The sequence below is a fragment of the Phycodurus eques genome, chromosome 20, assembly GCF_024500275.1.
Source record: "Phycodurus eques isolate BA_2022a chromosome 20, UOR_Pequ_1.1, whole genome shotgun sequence".
Taxonomy (NCBI): domain Eukaryota; kingdom Metazoa; phylum Chordata; class Actinopteri; order Syngnathiformes; family Syngnathidae; genus Phycodurus; species Phycodurus eques.
The window spans coordinates 3,595,373-3,610,571 of NC_084544.1; the positions used below are offsets into that span (position 1 = coordinate 3,595,373).

General features: G+C 44.3%; 3 protein-coding genes across 3 annotated transcripts; all 3 read right to left on the reverse strand.

Annotated features, from left to right (window-relative positions):
• Positions 1–431: 431 nt before the first annotated feature.
• psmb4 (proteasome 20S subunit beta 4) lies at positions 432–3,340 on the reverse strand. The gene is made up of 8 exons (XM_061664684.1): positions 3,199–3,340; positions 2,285–2,411; positions 1,999–2,078; positions 1,757–1,903; positions 1,561–1,642; positions 1,375–1,491; positions 681–769; positions 432–535 (listed from the first exon to the last, which is right to left on the reverse strand). Exons 1-8 carry the CDS (start codon positions 3,321–3,323, stop codon positions 523–525), a joined length of 780 nt encoding a protein of 259 aa, XP_061520668.1. The 5' UTR covers positions 3,324–3,340; the 3' UTR covers positions 432–522.
• Positions 3,341–3,722: 382 nt separating this feature from the next.
• LOC133395712 (transmembrane protein 65-like) lies at positions 3,723–7,369 on the reverse strand. The gene is made up of 7 exons (XM_061664847.1): positions 6,967–7,369; positions 5,771–5,815; positions 5,628–5,695; positions 5,471–5,525; positions 5,277–5,319; positions 4,752–4,857; positions 3,723–4,675 (listed from the first exon to the last, which is right to left on the reverse strand). Exons 1-7 carry the CDS (start codon positions 7,202–7,204, stop codon positions 4,556–4,558), a joined length of 675 nt encoding a protein of 224 aa, XP_061520831.1. The 5' UTR covers positions 7,205–7,369; the 3' UTR covers positions 3,723–4,555.
• Positions 7,370–7,808: 439 nt separating this feature from the next.
• Positions 7,809–14,028, reverse strand: vps45 (vacuolar protein sorting 45 homolog). Its single transcript, XM_061665445.1, has 16 exons — positions 13,931–14,028; positions 13,746–13,867; positions 12,880–13,014; positions 12,723–12,783; positions 12,519–12,598; positions 12,219–12,287; positions 11,987–12,124; positions 11,788–11,898; positions 11,222–11,356; positions 10,844–10,957; positions 10,604–10,771; positions 10,077–10,235; positions 8,884–8,991; positions 8,680–8,801; positions 8,459–8,590; positions 7,809–8,375 (listed from the first exon to the last, which is right to left on the reverse strand). Exons 2-16 carry the CDS (start codon positions 13,836–13,838, stop codon positions 8,297–8,299), a joined length of 1,704 nt encoding a protein of 567 aa, XP_061521429.1. The 5' UTR covers positions 13,839–13,867; positions 13,931–14,028; the 3' UTR covers positions 7,809–8,296.
• Between the last annotated feature and the right edge of the window lie 1,171 nt (positions 14,029–15,199).

Below are 15,199 nucleotides of genomic sequence, written 5' to 3' on the forward strand. Positions count from 1 at the left end.
AAAGTACCTGAGCCAAGATGCAGCAAAAAAAGCCCTTGTGATTTTTTTGTGATTGGACGAACGAGTTATGTCTGCCTGACTACAAAGAGCACGTCCTTTCCCATTGGTGGGCGGGCGCTAACCTGCCCGGATACCCAAAACTGGCTGCATTCCATTCGTTGACGCGAAACATTTTTCTGACAGAGATTATTCGGATTGGACGACATCGTCTGGTCTGCCCAGTTACGAGACAGATGATTTCATCTCGGCAATTCTGCATGGCAACAATAACCATCACGTTTTAATAATAGTAATAAGGATAGCAATAATAAGAGTAATAACTAATAAATGTGTATGTCTGGTTAAATAGTGAACATTAATAAACACTGCAACATATAACTTGATACAGAAATATTCACACCTGTATATTTACAAACGAAAACTAAACAATGTCTGATTTAACATTTATTTTAATGATACAAAAGTGACAGGAAACAAACATTTGCACGACAGCAGAGGAAATGGTCTGGCTCCCCCTGGTGTTCATTCGAAGCCGCTGCAGAAAAACAGAAGGACAAACACATTTATCTTATCGCTTATCACAAATGAGGAGGATTTATTAGCTGGTGTTCCATGCTTGTATGACTTTCATAGGCTATCTTTCCCAGCTGAGGAGGAAGCGCATGAACTTTGACCCTTACCTGACTATGTGAGCAATGTCCCAGTTGGTTTCAGAAGACAGAGGGCCCACGATCTCCACGCCCTCCTCGGTTACTATGGCAACCTCATACTGAAACAACAAAAAACACTCGTGAGAAATTTAGCTGACCAGTACGTTCGATGTCATTTTGAACTGCAATTGCGGTACTACGCCAATGTATCAGAAACGCGGAAAACTTTGAAAAATTGAAAAACTACATATGTCCAACTACTGTTAAACAGGCAACATTTAGCAAAGTTACAGTTGAATAAACTCGCTGCTTTAAGTGTACACACACGCACGTTTGTCGTGTTTTAATATCAAAACAGGGTTCCATGATTTGTGTGATGTTAAACAATAAAATACACATTTGTTTTCGCCAGTGGGGGTGCCATTCCAGCACGGAAAACACTATTATGGAGTTAAAACTAATAACTTTTAGGGCAGCATACTGCTACTCGGGCTGCAACTCACGAGTATGTGAATAATTGATTAGACCATTATTTTTTTTCCCAATTAATTGTTGAATTGGATAAAAAAAGAATTCAACATCATCCCTAAATGATTAATTGAATATCAAAAAACGGTGTCGATTAACTGGTGTGCCTCTCATTACTCCATTGCCTTTTTAAAATAAAAAATAATATGTATATATATATATATATATATATTTTTTTTTTTTTTTTTAAACTCACCCTGTTGTAGGAGCGAGCGTCTCTGTAGTAGAGAACTTTGAGGCAGCGGTCCACCAGCTCGCGGGCTTCCTGTTTGCTCACCTCCACCTTGTTCTCCAGAGCCTCCCGCATCAGAGGCTGCAGACGCACACACAAGGTCAAACACACATCAGAAGAGCGTATCCTGGAGGACGACGAGTCACTGACCTGAGCCAGGTAGGCACCAAAGCCGGTGGCCACCGTGGGGGCCTCGTAGGCCACGCCCAACTTGTCCACGTAACCCAGGAAACTACGGCGAAACGAGACAGCTGATCGGTTACGACTCTGTATTTATACTGCAATTATGCGCATAGCGTAAGCCATCCCATTTTATGAAAAGTTCGCTAACTGTGTGCGGGCTGACCTCTGTCCGTTGTAGAAGCCGCCGATGACCACGGTGTTCCACAGAGGGTTCATCTTACTGCGGCGGTTGTACATGACCCTGGTGAGCCAGGAGTGCATGGCCTTGGGGCTGTAGCTGTGGCCGTCCCCCAGCAGCTCCTCGTCGATGCTGGCGGAGGAGGGGCAACAAAACGCAAAGCTCACTTTTTAGTCAAACTGATTTTCCTCTACGTTCACGCTTCCCCACCGAGGATTTACGCTTACACCATCTGCTCGATGACCTGCTTGAGGTACTGGTAGTCGGCGTAGTCGCCTGAAGCTCCCAGGATAGTGCTGTTGTTCACCTGAAAAAAAAAAAACCACACACACATTACAAAAAGATGTAAAACACACAAAATTATTTTTTTTTAATTTTAGTCAAGGTCAAATTAAGTTCAGTATTGTGCATTTTCGGTTCATCCTGAAATTTAATCCCAAAGCCCAATAGCCCCAAACCTTTATGAGCAGTGTATTCACACACTCACACTCACACACAACGGGCAAGCATCACCTTCATGAGTCGGGAGATGTTCCGGAACCTCGCCAGGGAGCCGTACGACCCCAACATGTCGGCCGCCATGACCACGCCGCCCGTGAATTTCACCGCCAGCACTGATGTTCCGGTCACCATCGGGGTCCTGCGCACAAAATTTGACACACCATGATGATGAATTTACATTAATGTTGGATGTTTTCCATCACGTCGTGTAGAATATTCTGCTGTCAACTACTAGGCAGTTTGGGAAAAAAAAAAAAAAAAAACTAGTTAAGAGATTACTCTGTATTAACATGGTGACCAGTCATACTACACAACATTAATCTTGATTTTAACTTCAGCTTTCTGTCTCTGTGATGATGGACACTTGTTTTCATTTCTTTAACCGTGATGACCATCCATGGGTTAAACTATATGTCATACACCCCCCCACAAATTAGTATTTTGTGCTCACAAATTAGTATTGTGCATGTTATACCCGACTTGTGGGCACAAATTCATATTTTGTGCACGTTACACCTAATTCGTGAGCACAAATTAGTATTTTCGTGGCCACAAATGAAAATTTTGTGCGCACATTACAGCTTTATTGTGGCCACAATTATTATTTCTCCCTCCGTGTCATGTTTTGGAAATGGTTATATAGAAAAATCGAATACTGATTTACAGGATGTGTGACAGTGTGAGTGCTAACATTAGCATGCTAATTCACCAAACAAACATGACGAGATGACACCTTTCACATTAAAATTCATCCTCAATACACAATTTATCACAATTGTCGCTTGCGGAGTCTAAAGCGAGCATCTTAACACCAGTTAGCTTAGCATCACTTAGCTCGACGATGATACAGCACCGGCGCTCAAAGCGAAAGTTAAACAACTTCAAACAAGCCCGGATTAAAAAAACGGCGAAAGCTTTGCGCTCACAGCGTGTGCCGAACCGGACCGACAGTCGGACTCTCCCTGACGCCGCTTTCGCCCGGGAACGAGTAAAAGCCGCCCGGTTTGGGTCCATTTGGCCATAAATTGAGATTCAAGCCGCTCGCCGCCATGTTGGGGAAGTCTTTGACGGAAGTGACGCCAGGAAACGACGAGCCTTGTTGGCTGTCTGCCGATGACTCTACGGCGTCACCTGCTGTTACAGTTGGGCAACTACATATGGAGTGGTCTATTTCTTGTAAACACTAGCAATGAATAAGAAACCTTTGTGCTGTTCGGAGGCTTGACATCCAGTCATTTGCACATACGGAGCTTTATCGTAGCAAATTTGATTGTCAAAATGATATTCTAATGGTTAAATCTAATCAAAAGTTCAGTCTTAAGCCCATTAGATCTGGTTTTGGGTGTTGCTACATGGATCATCTTCACGACACCTTGCCAATATGCCACAGAATAAGGAACCCCTGCGCAATGGAATGAGCAGCATCCACATCAAAACAATCACATCAATTTATTTCTCTTTTATTAAAACATATTCATGACACAGTGGTACAAAAACATCTGTGTTGCGTGTGTAATAAAAAGGACACATCTCATTTGGACTCTCCGGAAAGTTCATCCTGGCTAATTTTGAAAGAACTTATCAAGAAGCGTTCCTCAACAGAATCTACAAAATATTGCTGGAATATTTCTGTCAGAATTTTTTTTTTTCCCATGCAAAATAATGCGTTAGTGTCAATTAGTTTCACTTCCATTGCATCCCAGAGAACGTTCCAGAATAAATGAATCAATGTAAATAATCCCAACAAGACCATTTTGTGAAACATTTGTGTCATTTTGAGTGTGCAAAAAGATGAAGACAAAAAGGAGTCACTGAGCACTCCAGTTCACTGTGGTGCAAAATTTCTGCAGGGTTACCGCTGTCAAAAGTAGTGAACACTCCCCAAATAAAACCTTTTTAGCACCCGCCTATTAACCACCAAGTGGATGTTTACTTCCAGAACGAGAAGAAAACCAAAACTACTTCTTCTTAACGTTACACCTCATTTGCAGCCACAAAAGCCAGTATTTTTGTGCAAACATAAGATCTACCGTATATATATTTTTTCCACTTATGTTTGGTGCTCTGTAATTTGGTCCCCATATTTAACAGTTAAGACATTCTAAGCAAGCATGTGCACCCTTAAAAAAAAAATAATAATAATAAATGATTTGTGCAGTACAGTGCATGCATTGAACGCATGCACTGGGAGGTAGCGGTTAGCCAGCAGGTTGGCTGCTAGTGTTGGACGGGAAGTCAGTGAGAATGCGACTTCCCGTGCGATCTTCGTTGTCCGTTTTTGCATTAGGGTGGCGCCGCCTTCTCCGCTTTGTCCGCCTTGGCCTTCTTGTCGTCGTCATCGCTGATGAACAAGAGCGGGAACATCCCCAAAACGCAGCCGATGAAGACGCCGATGGCTTTCCCCTGCGGGAAGGAACGCGCACGGGCGCCACGTTAATCGCATGTGGGATGTTTGACGCGGTCGGTCGGGTCGTCTCACCGTGTGCGAGCTGAGCCGGGTCTGCCACATGTCGGCCTGCTTGGGCGTCAGGTCCGGGACCTGCATGCCCAGTTTGGACGCCAGCGCCTCCACGTAACCTGCCAAGCTAAGCACAAGCAGAAGGTGGAGACGGTGTACGCGGGTGCGAGTCGTTCGTACCAGTGAAAAGTACCAAGCGAGGCGCTTGAAGTTACTGCGTTGTGTGTGCACTCAATTTCTAGCAAGTCATGAGTCAAGTCAAGTTAGCTATACTAACACATTCACGATCATTTTCTTTTTGTGTTGATACCTCCAGATACAAATTCATTTCGTTCCGTGACCACACTCGTAACTAAGATCACCCGTATCTCAAATCATCTTTTCCAGTTGAAATGAAAGGAAATGCCATTGATCTGTTCCATCTCACCGACAAAGTGTTATTCTTATTGGCGGTATTTTCTTTCCGATGCCCCGCTTATCCTTAGCCCTTCATCAATTTTAGACAAGTCCCGAATCTTCCAATTAGGCACAAAAGAAAGTTCTCACCCCAGACCCGCCAAGTCGGAAATCAGGTTCCCCAGGGCGGCGGCTGCAGAACAGAAAAGCAAAAATATTTCAGTTGTCGTCTTCCGCTGCTTTGATAGCTTCTCACGCTCGTTTGCCGTCAAGATCACACGTGCGTCACAACTAAAGTAACCGAGAGCGTATTTTCGAAAACTAAATCATGACTTGGATCTTACCGGCCATGGTGGAAATTCCCAGCGTGACTCCGATGGAAAGCTCAATCTGCGTTCCCTGCAGGCCACAAGAAAAAGAAAAAGTTAGACGTTGACGTCAACGCAACAACAACGACGACATAAACAACACAATAAGAACACAACGTGGCCCGGCACTCACAGCTGAGATCATGATGGCGTTGTCCAGGAAACCAAAGCCGATGAAAGGAAGGGTGTTGTGGAATAAAACTGGAAAAAGATCAAAAATCTGTGAGGTGTGTGTGTACGTGTGTGTGTGTGTCTGTGTGTGAGAGAGAAGCTGACCATATCTGATCTGAGCTGCGCTGGGTGGCGAGGGTTCCACAGTCTCTGTTGGGGGGGATTAAAAAAATAATAATTATTATTATTATTTCATATTATAACAAAGATTTTTTTTTTAATAAAATAAAATAAGACCGGTAATGATAATTAAGATGATAGTACAACAACAAAAAAGAAAATCCAAAAATTAGACACATTATACTGAATACATAAATGAGACAACACACCAGTCCGTTAGACAAAAGCTTGTCTAAAAATACATGTATTTATTTTAGGTTAAGAAAAGGTTTTCGGTTAAGACAGTCAGTTGCAGTGATTCCTATTGGAAGAAAAAAAAAATGAAATATGACTCAATCTACGGTGAGCACTGCCAGTTTACATGAACGAGTCATCTTTTGGGACAATTTGATGTTTCCGTTGACTCACACACTCATGACAAACTTCTATTTTAGGAGCAAAAAGAGCAACGGCGACAGGAGAGTAAAGGCGACGGACTGGAAGTGAATATTTACGACAGTTCCCAGTTGTCAGAATAAAACTTCTGCGACGTTCTTCAGTCAAAATCTACAAAAGATAATGAATGACAGCACACTTGACTTCCGCCTGTCACATTCTGCAGTTTTGTTTTCAGGGAACAATACTACTTTACCTGCTAACGTTACAAATATAATTCAGTAAAATTCATACTTTTTTTCTTGCAATATTATGATGTTATTATTTAAAAATCGTGACCCCCCCGCCCCCCCTCCGCGGAACTATGACATATTACACACAATTCTAGAAATATGATTACATTTTTTTTTAACAAAACCTTTTCTTGTAAAACCATTTTTTGTGGGTAAAATTATGACTTTTTTTGTAATAAGATACATATTCATGTAAAACGGTAACTTATTACTCTCATTAAACTACGACCTTCTCCCATACGACACATAATTATAGCATAATGATATTTTTGTGTAAAAACGCCATCTTTGTCGCTTAACTAAATTACAAATTTACCTCGTTATGTTAAAATTTTTGGGGGGTAAAACTACTACTTTTTGTGATGTTTTTAATGCGCGTGTGGTAAAAGATGAAAAGATGCAGCCAATGAAAAGCGGCTCAGGTGAGACCAATCACGGCAGGCGTTCGGCTGTAGACCACGCCCATTCCTTTCAAAGACCGCCAGGTGAGCCTCAAACCCGGAAGTGACGCACCTTGGGCGATGGCGATGGACTCGAAGTTCTGGAGCTCCTTGAGCAAACAGGCCCTCTCGCGGGCTTGCAAGCGGTAGATAAACTCTTTGGCCCGCTTGGGCGAGTTCAGCGGCTCCCTGGGCTCGTTGCGGCCGTGAGTTCCGAGTGGACTCCGCGGCAAGTGGTGAGCTGCTCCGCCAGCCTGGAGCCTCGGCAGCCGAACCCCCGCCGCCGCCGCCGCCGAACACAAGCGGAACATCCCGAGCAAATGGCACCGAAACGGATGACTGAAGTCTTCCGGCGGCCGATTTTGTTGCTTCCGAACGTCCGTCCGAAACGAACGAGCGACTTTCAGGAGTCGACTTGGGTCTCTTGGTCAAGTTCCGAGCACTCCTCCGAACCATCGACAGGAGTCAAGTCACACCGGGTGATGCACATTTTCCGGTTGATTCCTTCAGAATAAAAGGCTTGTCTTCCGTTTTTCGGGAGTTTTCCCTCGTTATGATTTAATGGGAATCTAATAATCTGTGAGTCATTTACTTTTCAATCTAATATTATGAGATGAGTTTGAAATCGTGTTTGTTAGTTTGTGATATATTTACAATTTAAACTATTAATAGAGGCAATATAAATTTTTAGGAGGGGCATTTTTTGGCAGTACTGGTGGCAGGGCTCGATTCCTGTCAGCCGCCAATAGGATGACTGTAAAAAAAAAAAAGTGTTCTTTGAATTTGAACCTTTTTAATTTATTCATTCATCTTCTGTTCCCCTTATCCTCACTTGGGTCACGGGGGTGCCGGAGCCTATCCCAGCAATCTTCGGGCGAGAGGCGGGGTACACCCGAAGTGGACGCCAGCCAATCGCAGGGCACATATAAACAAACAATCATTCACACCCACATTCACACCTAAGGGCAATTTAGAATCTTCAATCAACCTACCATGCATGTTCTTGGGACGTGGGAGGAAACCGGAGTACCCGGAGAAAACCCACACAGGCACGGGGGAGAACATGCAAACTCCACACAGGCAGGGCTGGGATTTGAACCCCGGTTCTCAGAACTGTGAGGCGGACATGCTAACCAGGCGTCCACCATTCCACCCGTTTTCAATTTATTCATGTTTAAATGACAAGATTTGCATACATTTTGTTCGGTTGACAAATAACGTGAAAGACAATAACGTGAAAGTGATAAGTAGATCTTCAGTCTCGCCGCCTTGCATCCATACATGTCAAGCACATTTTTTTCCACACTTCCTGTCTCCACTCCTCCACTTCCTGTGTAGCCACGCTGGGACATTTGAAGAACAACAAAGATGGACGATGCAATTGTGACGTGTCCATCGAACGCTCAGTGTCTGTTGCTATGGCGACCGACGCCCCGCGACCGCTCTCCGCCGCTCGTCGATGACATCACTTCCTCCAGGAAGCTGAGACGAGAGAGAGAGGAGAGGCGTGTGTGCATGTGTCTCGTGTATGCACGTGTGTATTTGTGTTTGCGTGTGTAAGTCACCTCTTTGTGTTGAGCATGGTGCTCCCTCCCAGTACGATGCGAACGCCAGGTGTGTTGCGGTTCATGTTGTAAACACTCAGAGCTTCTTCGTAAGTCGCTCCTCCGATCACAAACACGACCACGTCCTGGGGCCTGCGCGCACACGCGTGCAAACACACTCGCGTCATTGACAGTTGCGCAACGTCAGCGACGAGCCGTCACCTGCCGCGGCGACCCGTCACCTGTCTCTGAGGCTGCTGGCTCCCAAATACGGAAACTGACTGTCCTTGAGGCGACCTTTCACCAGCTGATCCAGCGTGTCGTGAAGAAGGGGCTGATGCTGCGCGTACACGTTCTCCACACCCTGCACGCACGCACGCGTGGCGGTGAAGGTGTCACGTGGCGTGTGTGTTTACAACCGGTCGCCGTGGTGATTGTTCACGCACCTTGAGGCCTTTGAAGAACTGTTTGGTGATGGCGACGGCGTCTGTCGGCGCGATGAGGTCACTTCCTCTAACCCTCTTGCCGCCGTACTCCACCACACATTGGACCATCTGACACACAAACACACAACAACAAATTTGCGTGGTTGGATTCACATTGTCCTTGGTCACCGGTCAACATCAGCGTACACGTAGACAAACAAAATACAGTGGTGCCCTTGAGATTTGAGTTTAATTCGTACCATGGCCATGCTCTTAACTCAAAATACTATTCTCTCAAATCGTCTTTCCCCATTGAAATGAATAGAAATGCAATTAATCAATAGCAGCCTCCCTCTCTTTCCCCAGGAAAAAAAAAAAATCAAAAATAGCACTTTATAATATTGTACTTTATAAAAACACAGCGTGATACAACAATTAAATAGAATCTAAAGCATTAAACAGTTTGCGCCTCGTGATCTAATGTTTTATCCGAGTGTTCTGCGCCTCCTGGTTTTATAGTACAGTAATGCAAACAAATGAAGAATACACTTCTTCTGCTCAGTAAGTTGCTGTAATATTAGTCTTTTTTTTTTGTGTGTCAAGGATGAAGAATATATCCCGCCATATTTGTTTGAATGTCTGTTTCTTAAAGGGTTATAAAACCACGACTGTCGATTCTGTTAGCATGTCAACTGTGTTTTCCATTCATTTGGCCGTTGTTTGTTAGGATTAAGATGGCGGACTAACAAAGCAAAGCTGTGGTTGTTGTACAAAGGCAATTTGTAATTCTCTTTATTTTATGCTTTGTCCATAAACTGCACCTGGGAGTGGCATTAAACAGCTTTAAACCTCTTTTTTGATGAAATGTTCACCATATGTTAATGTCTTGTTGTGAAGTTGAACTGAGTTTACTGCCACCAAGTGCTCATATCTCAAGTTTGCGCTTGCAAGTCAAAGCGGAAATTTGGCCGAACGACGGCTCGTACCTCAAAAACCCGTAAGTCGGGTCACTCGTATCTCAAGGCGCCACTGTAATCCTCTCACATTCACACCTATAGATTTTATTTTTTTCCATCTTAAATGAAGCTGGCATGCCAACCTGTTTTTGGAATGTGGGAGAATGCCCCGAACCGTGAACCTCAGAAATGTGAGGCACCCTTGCCAACCGATCCAAAGACATCCGAGTCACAACTTGAGGTGTTTTGAGCACGTACCTTGCGGTGCCTCTCCGACACGCCTCTTCTGCTGAGTTCGTCCATGAGGCTGGACAGGATGCTGCTGCTGTGGCGTTCGTAGCGCAGCGCGTACAGCATCACCAGGCGGACGGCGTCCAGCTCGGACAGGCGCGGGTTCTGCAGCAGGCGGCGCACGTTCTGTATATACAGCGGGAGCAGCGCGCACATTTTACTCCGACAATGGACGATGGCAGTCATCGGCAAAAGTTGATTACAGGCACATATGCGCCTTAATTGTTGAAGATGTGTGTGTCTGTATTTTAGTGTTCATGTCTGTGAGTGAGCTTGTGTGTGTGTGTACTGTGTATGTCTGTGTTCGTCCATGTGTGAGCGTGTGTCTTTGTGTGTAAGAGCCTTTTCTACACTTTTCTTCACTTTCTTTCCCTGCTGCCCCAGGGTCTGCAAGATGGAAACGAGCAACAACAGACGACGCGTCCTCTTGCCTCGTGATGTTTTCCGCACACGCCCCGTGAAGAGCGAAGGCGTCAAGCGGCGTGCGCGTGTACCTGCTGCGCGCTGGAGTGGTCGTTCTGGCAGGCCAGCTCCTGCTCCACCTCCGACACCTCCATCAGCTGCCGCTCGGCCACCAGGCGAGACAGCTCGCCCACCACCGTCACGTGCTTGGACACGGTGCCCGACATCTTCTTGAACTGCGGGTAGTTGTCCACGAACGCCTGCAGGTGAGGGGAAGCGCCGATGCGTCAGCGCATGTACGCACATGTGAATGAAGCGGCAGCGCGGTGCACCTTCATGTCCGTGATGGATTCTAGCTTCTGTTGGCCTTTCGGTCTCTTTTTCTGGAAGTCCTCCATCAGGTTCTTGATGTTGGTGCCAATCTCACCAAAGTTCAAGTACAAGTTCTGGAAAAAGCAACACTGGCCGCGTCATCATCACGTTTGACAACAAAGGCTCAATTTACACGGCGTGGGACACGTGACAAATTGGATTTTGATTAATTGTGACCATGAAATATTTATTTGTGGGTTTAATATGCCAATGTACAACTTGAATGTCTGGGTCAGTAAATGGAGAGAATCTTCACCAAAAATGGCCAATGGGCTCCACCGTCCCGTTTCGAGAGACTGCACTCCATGGAGACATTTAGTTCACAAATGGATACTGACATTGGCGTAGAACTCGTCGTTCTCAGCGGACAGGACCACCTCGCGCAGGTCTTTGCTGATGCCGGGTACTCTGGACAGGTCGATACGGTTGTTGTTGAGGCCCAGCAGCTCGTGCACCATGGCCTGGTAGGTCCACTGCATGGGGAGGGGCATTGGAGTTTATGGGGATTTCAGGGCAACAATTAATCGATTAATCAACAACTAAGAATCAAATTCATCAACAACTATTTTGATAATCGTTTAGAGACCTTGCGTAGATTTAAGATGTCCAAATCCTCTGATTTTCAGCCTGTCAGCAGTAAATATTCTCAGATTTCTGTAGTCGTCCATAAAAGCAGACTGATAATCTTTGTTTAAAGCTAGAATTTGCAGTTAAATAAAAACTTTTTGTGTCATATATGTTAAAACTGTCTCTCTGATGTGAATGTAGAATATTATTCAAATGATCTTTTGAAAAATCATCCCTCTGTGGGCCCATCCAGTGTCTCAAACTTAATTTTAATTATTATTTTAAAAAATGTTGGACATTATCGATTTCTGATTCTCGTCATCATCAGATGTCTGACCTGGTTGAGGAGCGGCGTGATGGCGTCGTCACTCCGGTCCAGGATCAGCAGCAAGGGCGTGACTTCCGTCTTCCTGAAGTCGAACAGCTCGTACTCCTTGGTGATGATTTGCTGCACGGGGGGGGGGGAGCGAGAGTTCAGAGGTCAGGGTGAGCGGCGAGGAGAGCGGCGATAGGTTGGTGCTCGCCGCCGCGGAAACCTTGACGCTCTCCCCCAGGCGTTTGGACATGTCGGAGGACAGCTGGTAGCGGATCATGGGACACTTCTTCAGGGCCAGCAGGACGGACGTCAGGCCCTGCGTGCAGCGCCACAACATGGACGGATCCCAGCTACGCCCCTGTCGCACGCAACACACACACACACACACACACCAGCATGTGAGCGTGCACAAGAGCGGGACGAGCTTGCGGCATCATGCTCATGTTTCTTACCTTGGCCACACCCTGCAGGTTGAGGGAGAACACGTGAGGATTTACAGCGATGAAATCTCCATAAAACTCCTGCGGAAACACACAAACAGACACACACGTGCAGTCAGTGTGAAACAACAAAAACACAGCAATTGTGTGTATTTGGACGAATATTTTTAGAACCAATAATTCTAGCGATTATTTTGCTTTTATTCAAATTATTCAAGTCACTCAATTAGGCGTCATGGTATTGTTACGAATTCTATTCTAATGAGCGAGTGACAGCTCAGCTCCGTGTCCAAGACACGAAGGAGCACCCACCTGCACTTCAGCTACCACTTCCTGTTCGTCAGCCTCGGCCAAAGCTTTGATTTCACTTTTACTGATCACATTGCTGAAGTCTGACACGCACACACGCACGCACGCACGCACGCACACACACACACACACACACACACACACACACACACACACATGAGTATGTTGTGTATTGCCAAGATGGTGTGCAGCTCGGTGTGTTCTCACAAATGAAGTAGACGCTGTACTTTGGTCTCCTCAGCTCCTGGATGAGATGGTCCACGTTCTCCTGCAGCACAAACACATCTCACGTTATTTCTGACTCCTCTTCTGATGATGATGATGATTACTTTTCAAGTTGGGATGGTTGAATGTATGGGCGTACCTTGGTGGGTCTGAGGAAGCAGATGGCCTTCAGGTGTTTCATGATTTCTCTGCTTTGAGAGTCAATCCGTTCAAAGAGGTAGACCTCCTTCTGCAGGATCTCGGACTGCGTGTAGACCACGCTCACGATGCCGGTCTACAATGCAGACCGCATTACTGTGCCAATATGCAAAAACAACAGGCCAGCCACCAACTTGACAGCGGACAGCGCTTTGATGAACTGATTTACATATCATTTAGTTTTTCTCGTAGCTGTGCCTATGTTGTAATAGAAGAAGTACTTGTGCTACTCTACAAAAAAAACCTCAAACATAATAAATTGATTATGATTCAGTTACTGGTTTGGTCCATAATAGGTCAGAAAATAGGCAAAAATGTTGATCACTGTTTCTTAAAGTAAGAGGCAGATGTTTGCAAATGTAGTCCGTCTGTTTTCAAGGAGGACTACAGAAATTTGAGAATATTTACTGATGAGAGGCTGAAAGTCTGAAATCTGGGATGATTTGAAGCTAAACAATGTCATTAACGATTAATTGGTTATTTAAATAGTTGTCAATTGATTTGACCATCGATTAGTTGATTAATCAATGAATTGTTGCACCTATATTTACGTCTATTTAAGTCATGTTGACATCCGCAGAGGCTGAAAAACGTACCGAGCCTATTTTCACAAAGTAAAGCATGTAAATTACAGATATCTGTGTTCAGGTTAGAGTTAAAGGTCGTCAGAAAAAATACATTCTCAAAGTAGGCCTACAGATACTTGAAGAATCGACTTCAGTAAAGTAACTTGACTTGGTTATGTTTACTTGGTGACTCCCCATCACTGGTGGTTGAAAAAATGCAGTCGGTGATCGGTGTTCTCACCGTCTCCTTGTCCATGAGCAGCACCTTCATCCCTGCCCCGCTGCTCTCAATCATCTTGGAGATGTACTGTTTCACCGCCAGCGTCACGTTCATGGCGGCCACTGGACACTCGACGACGACAACTGAAACGACAACAAGAGGAAGACGCGCTGAAAGACAAAATGGACGTCCAAGGTGAGCCTTACGAGAGAGAGAAAAAGCCCCGAGAAAACTGATCAAATTTGTCAGATGATACTCCGCGATCTGCTCAAACAAAACACAGCCTGCTACTTCCGTGTTTGTGATGACGTTGCAAACGTCATCACGTAGTTGCAGTCACGTGACCCGTAGCCGGTAGCTTGAAATGCATTTGCCAGTTAAACGTTTTCTATTTATATGTTCATAAGTGCATTATTTGATTATTGCACATCTTTCGTATGAGTACTTTAGCAAGTTGTACACGTTCTTGTTACTTTGTTCCACCTGATGGCGGTCATTAATGTACACAAACCGCTGGAAGTGCTACGTTATCTTACTAGCAGGCTAACAAATCTAGTAGATGCAGAACTCCACCGAACAAGTTCAATAATAGATATATATATATATATTTAAAAAACATTATACGAATATCTGGTCAACCTTTATCTTTATGTTATTCTTTCTTGCGCATTTCATTCCTTCACTTAGTGCTGGCTAATTCTCTCCTGTAGCTCTAAACACATCTACTAAATTCAGTTAGCTATATGCAAAACAAATCAACACTAGCAAGAAACCATTGAAATCCCATTTCATGCATATATTTGTATATTTACTGTATATTATTTTTTTTAATCTTTGTAATATATAATTTAATCAGACGTCGTATTGCATGTGGTTTCTGAATCTGATGCGGCATTAATGCTACATTTTGTATGACATTTATTGATTGAATGTTTAAACTAAAATAATAGTTGTAAATGAGAGTGATGTAGGAAATGATTGTCACAGCACGACTGAACATAACACCCAAGTAAAGTTTTATTTTCGTAGCTTTGTTATTGTTTTAATCTTCAAAACTAATTTAGATCAAAACGTTAGCTAACAATGCTTAGCATTAGCTAACCTTATCGTACACCATTCTGCTCCTGCCGAACGAGAAACCATTACAAATATTCCATGCAGCCTTGACTGTGAGGTTTCTTTAGCATTTTGGTTCTGATTAGAGTTTGGTCACTCACTCATCCATGTAAGTAAACAAAAGATGGGACAGCCAGGCCCTGAAAATCCTGGATAGAAAGAACCCCAAAACATTAGACATCACTGCCATGTCTGAAACAAATCTAAGCTCTTAAATTAGAATAACTTTATTGATTTCCACAATGGAAAGTTTGTGTTGAAATCCTTAAATGGGGTTACTCCTTTCTGTACATATATCGACTACAAATCTGCAGCAGCTCCACTGGAGCAGCATCAAATGGAAAAGTGTCATTCATTTG

Bases quoted from the DNA above. Each gene is read 5' to 3' on its own strand.
- LOC133395712 (XM_061664847.1), bottom strand. From the start codon at position 7,204: ATGTTCCGCTTGTGTTCGGCGGCGGCGGCGGCGGGGGTTCGGCTGCCG. The intron at 5,696-5,770 runs GTCAGCTTCTCT...ATCTTTTTCCAG, and splicing joins CGCAGCTCAGATCAGATATG to TTTTATTCCACAACACCCTT. The intron at 5,320-5,470 runs GTAAGATCCAAG...TCTGTTCTGCAG, and splicing joins GGGAATTTCCACCATGGCCG to CCGCCGCCCTGGGGAACCTG.
- psmb4 (XM_061664684.1), bottom strand. From the start codon at position 3,323: ATGGCGGCGAGCGGCTTGAATCTCAATTTATGGCCAAATGGACCCAAA. The intron at 2,079-2,284 runs GTGATGCTTGCC...TTTTTTTTTCAG, and splicing joins ACATCTCCCGACTCATGAAG to GTGAACAACAGCACTATCCT. The intron at 770-1,374 runs GTGAGTTTAAAA...TTGTTGTTTCAG, and splicing joins ACGCTCGCTCCTACAACAGG to TATGAGGTTGCCATAGTAAC.
- vps45 (XM_061665445.1), bottom strand. From the start codon at position 13,838: ATGAACGTGACGCTGGCGGTGAAACAGTACATCTCCAAGATGATTGAG. The intron at 12,784-12,879 runs GTACGCCCATAC...TTTGTGCTGCAG, and splicing joins GCTTCCTCAGACCCACCAAG to GAGAACGTGGACCATCTCAT. The intron at 11,357-11,787 runs GTCAGACATCTG...CTCCCCATGCAG, and splicing joins TCACGCCGCTCCTCAACCAG to TGGACCTACCAGGCCATGGT.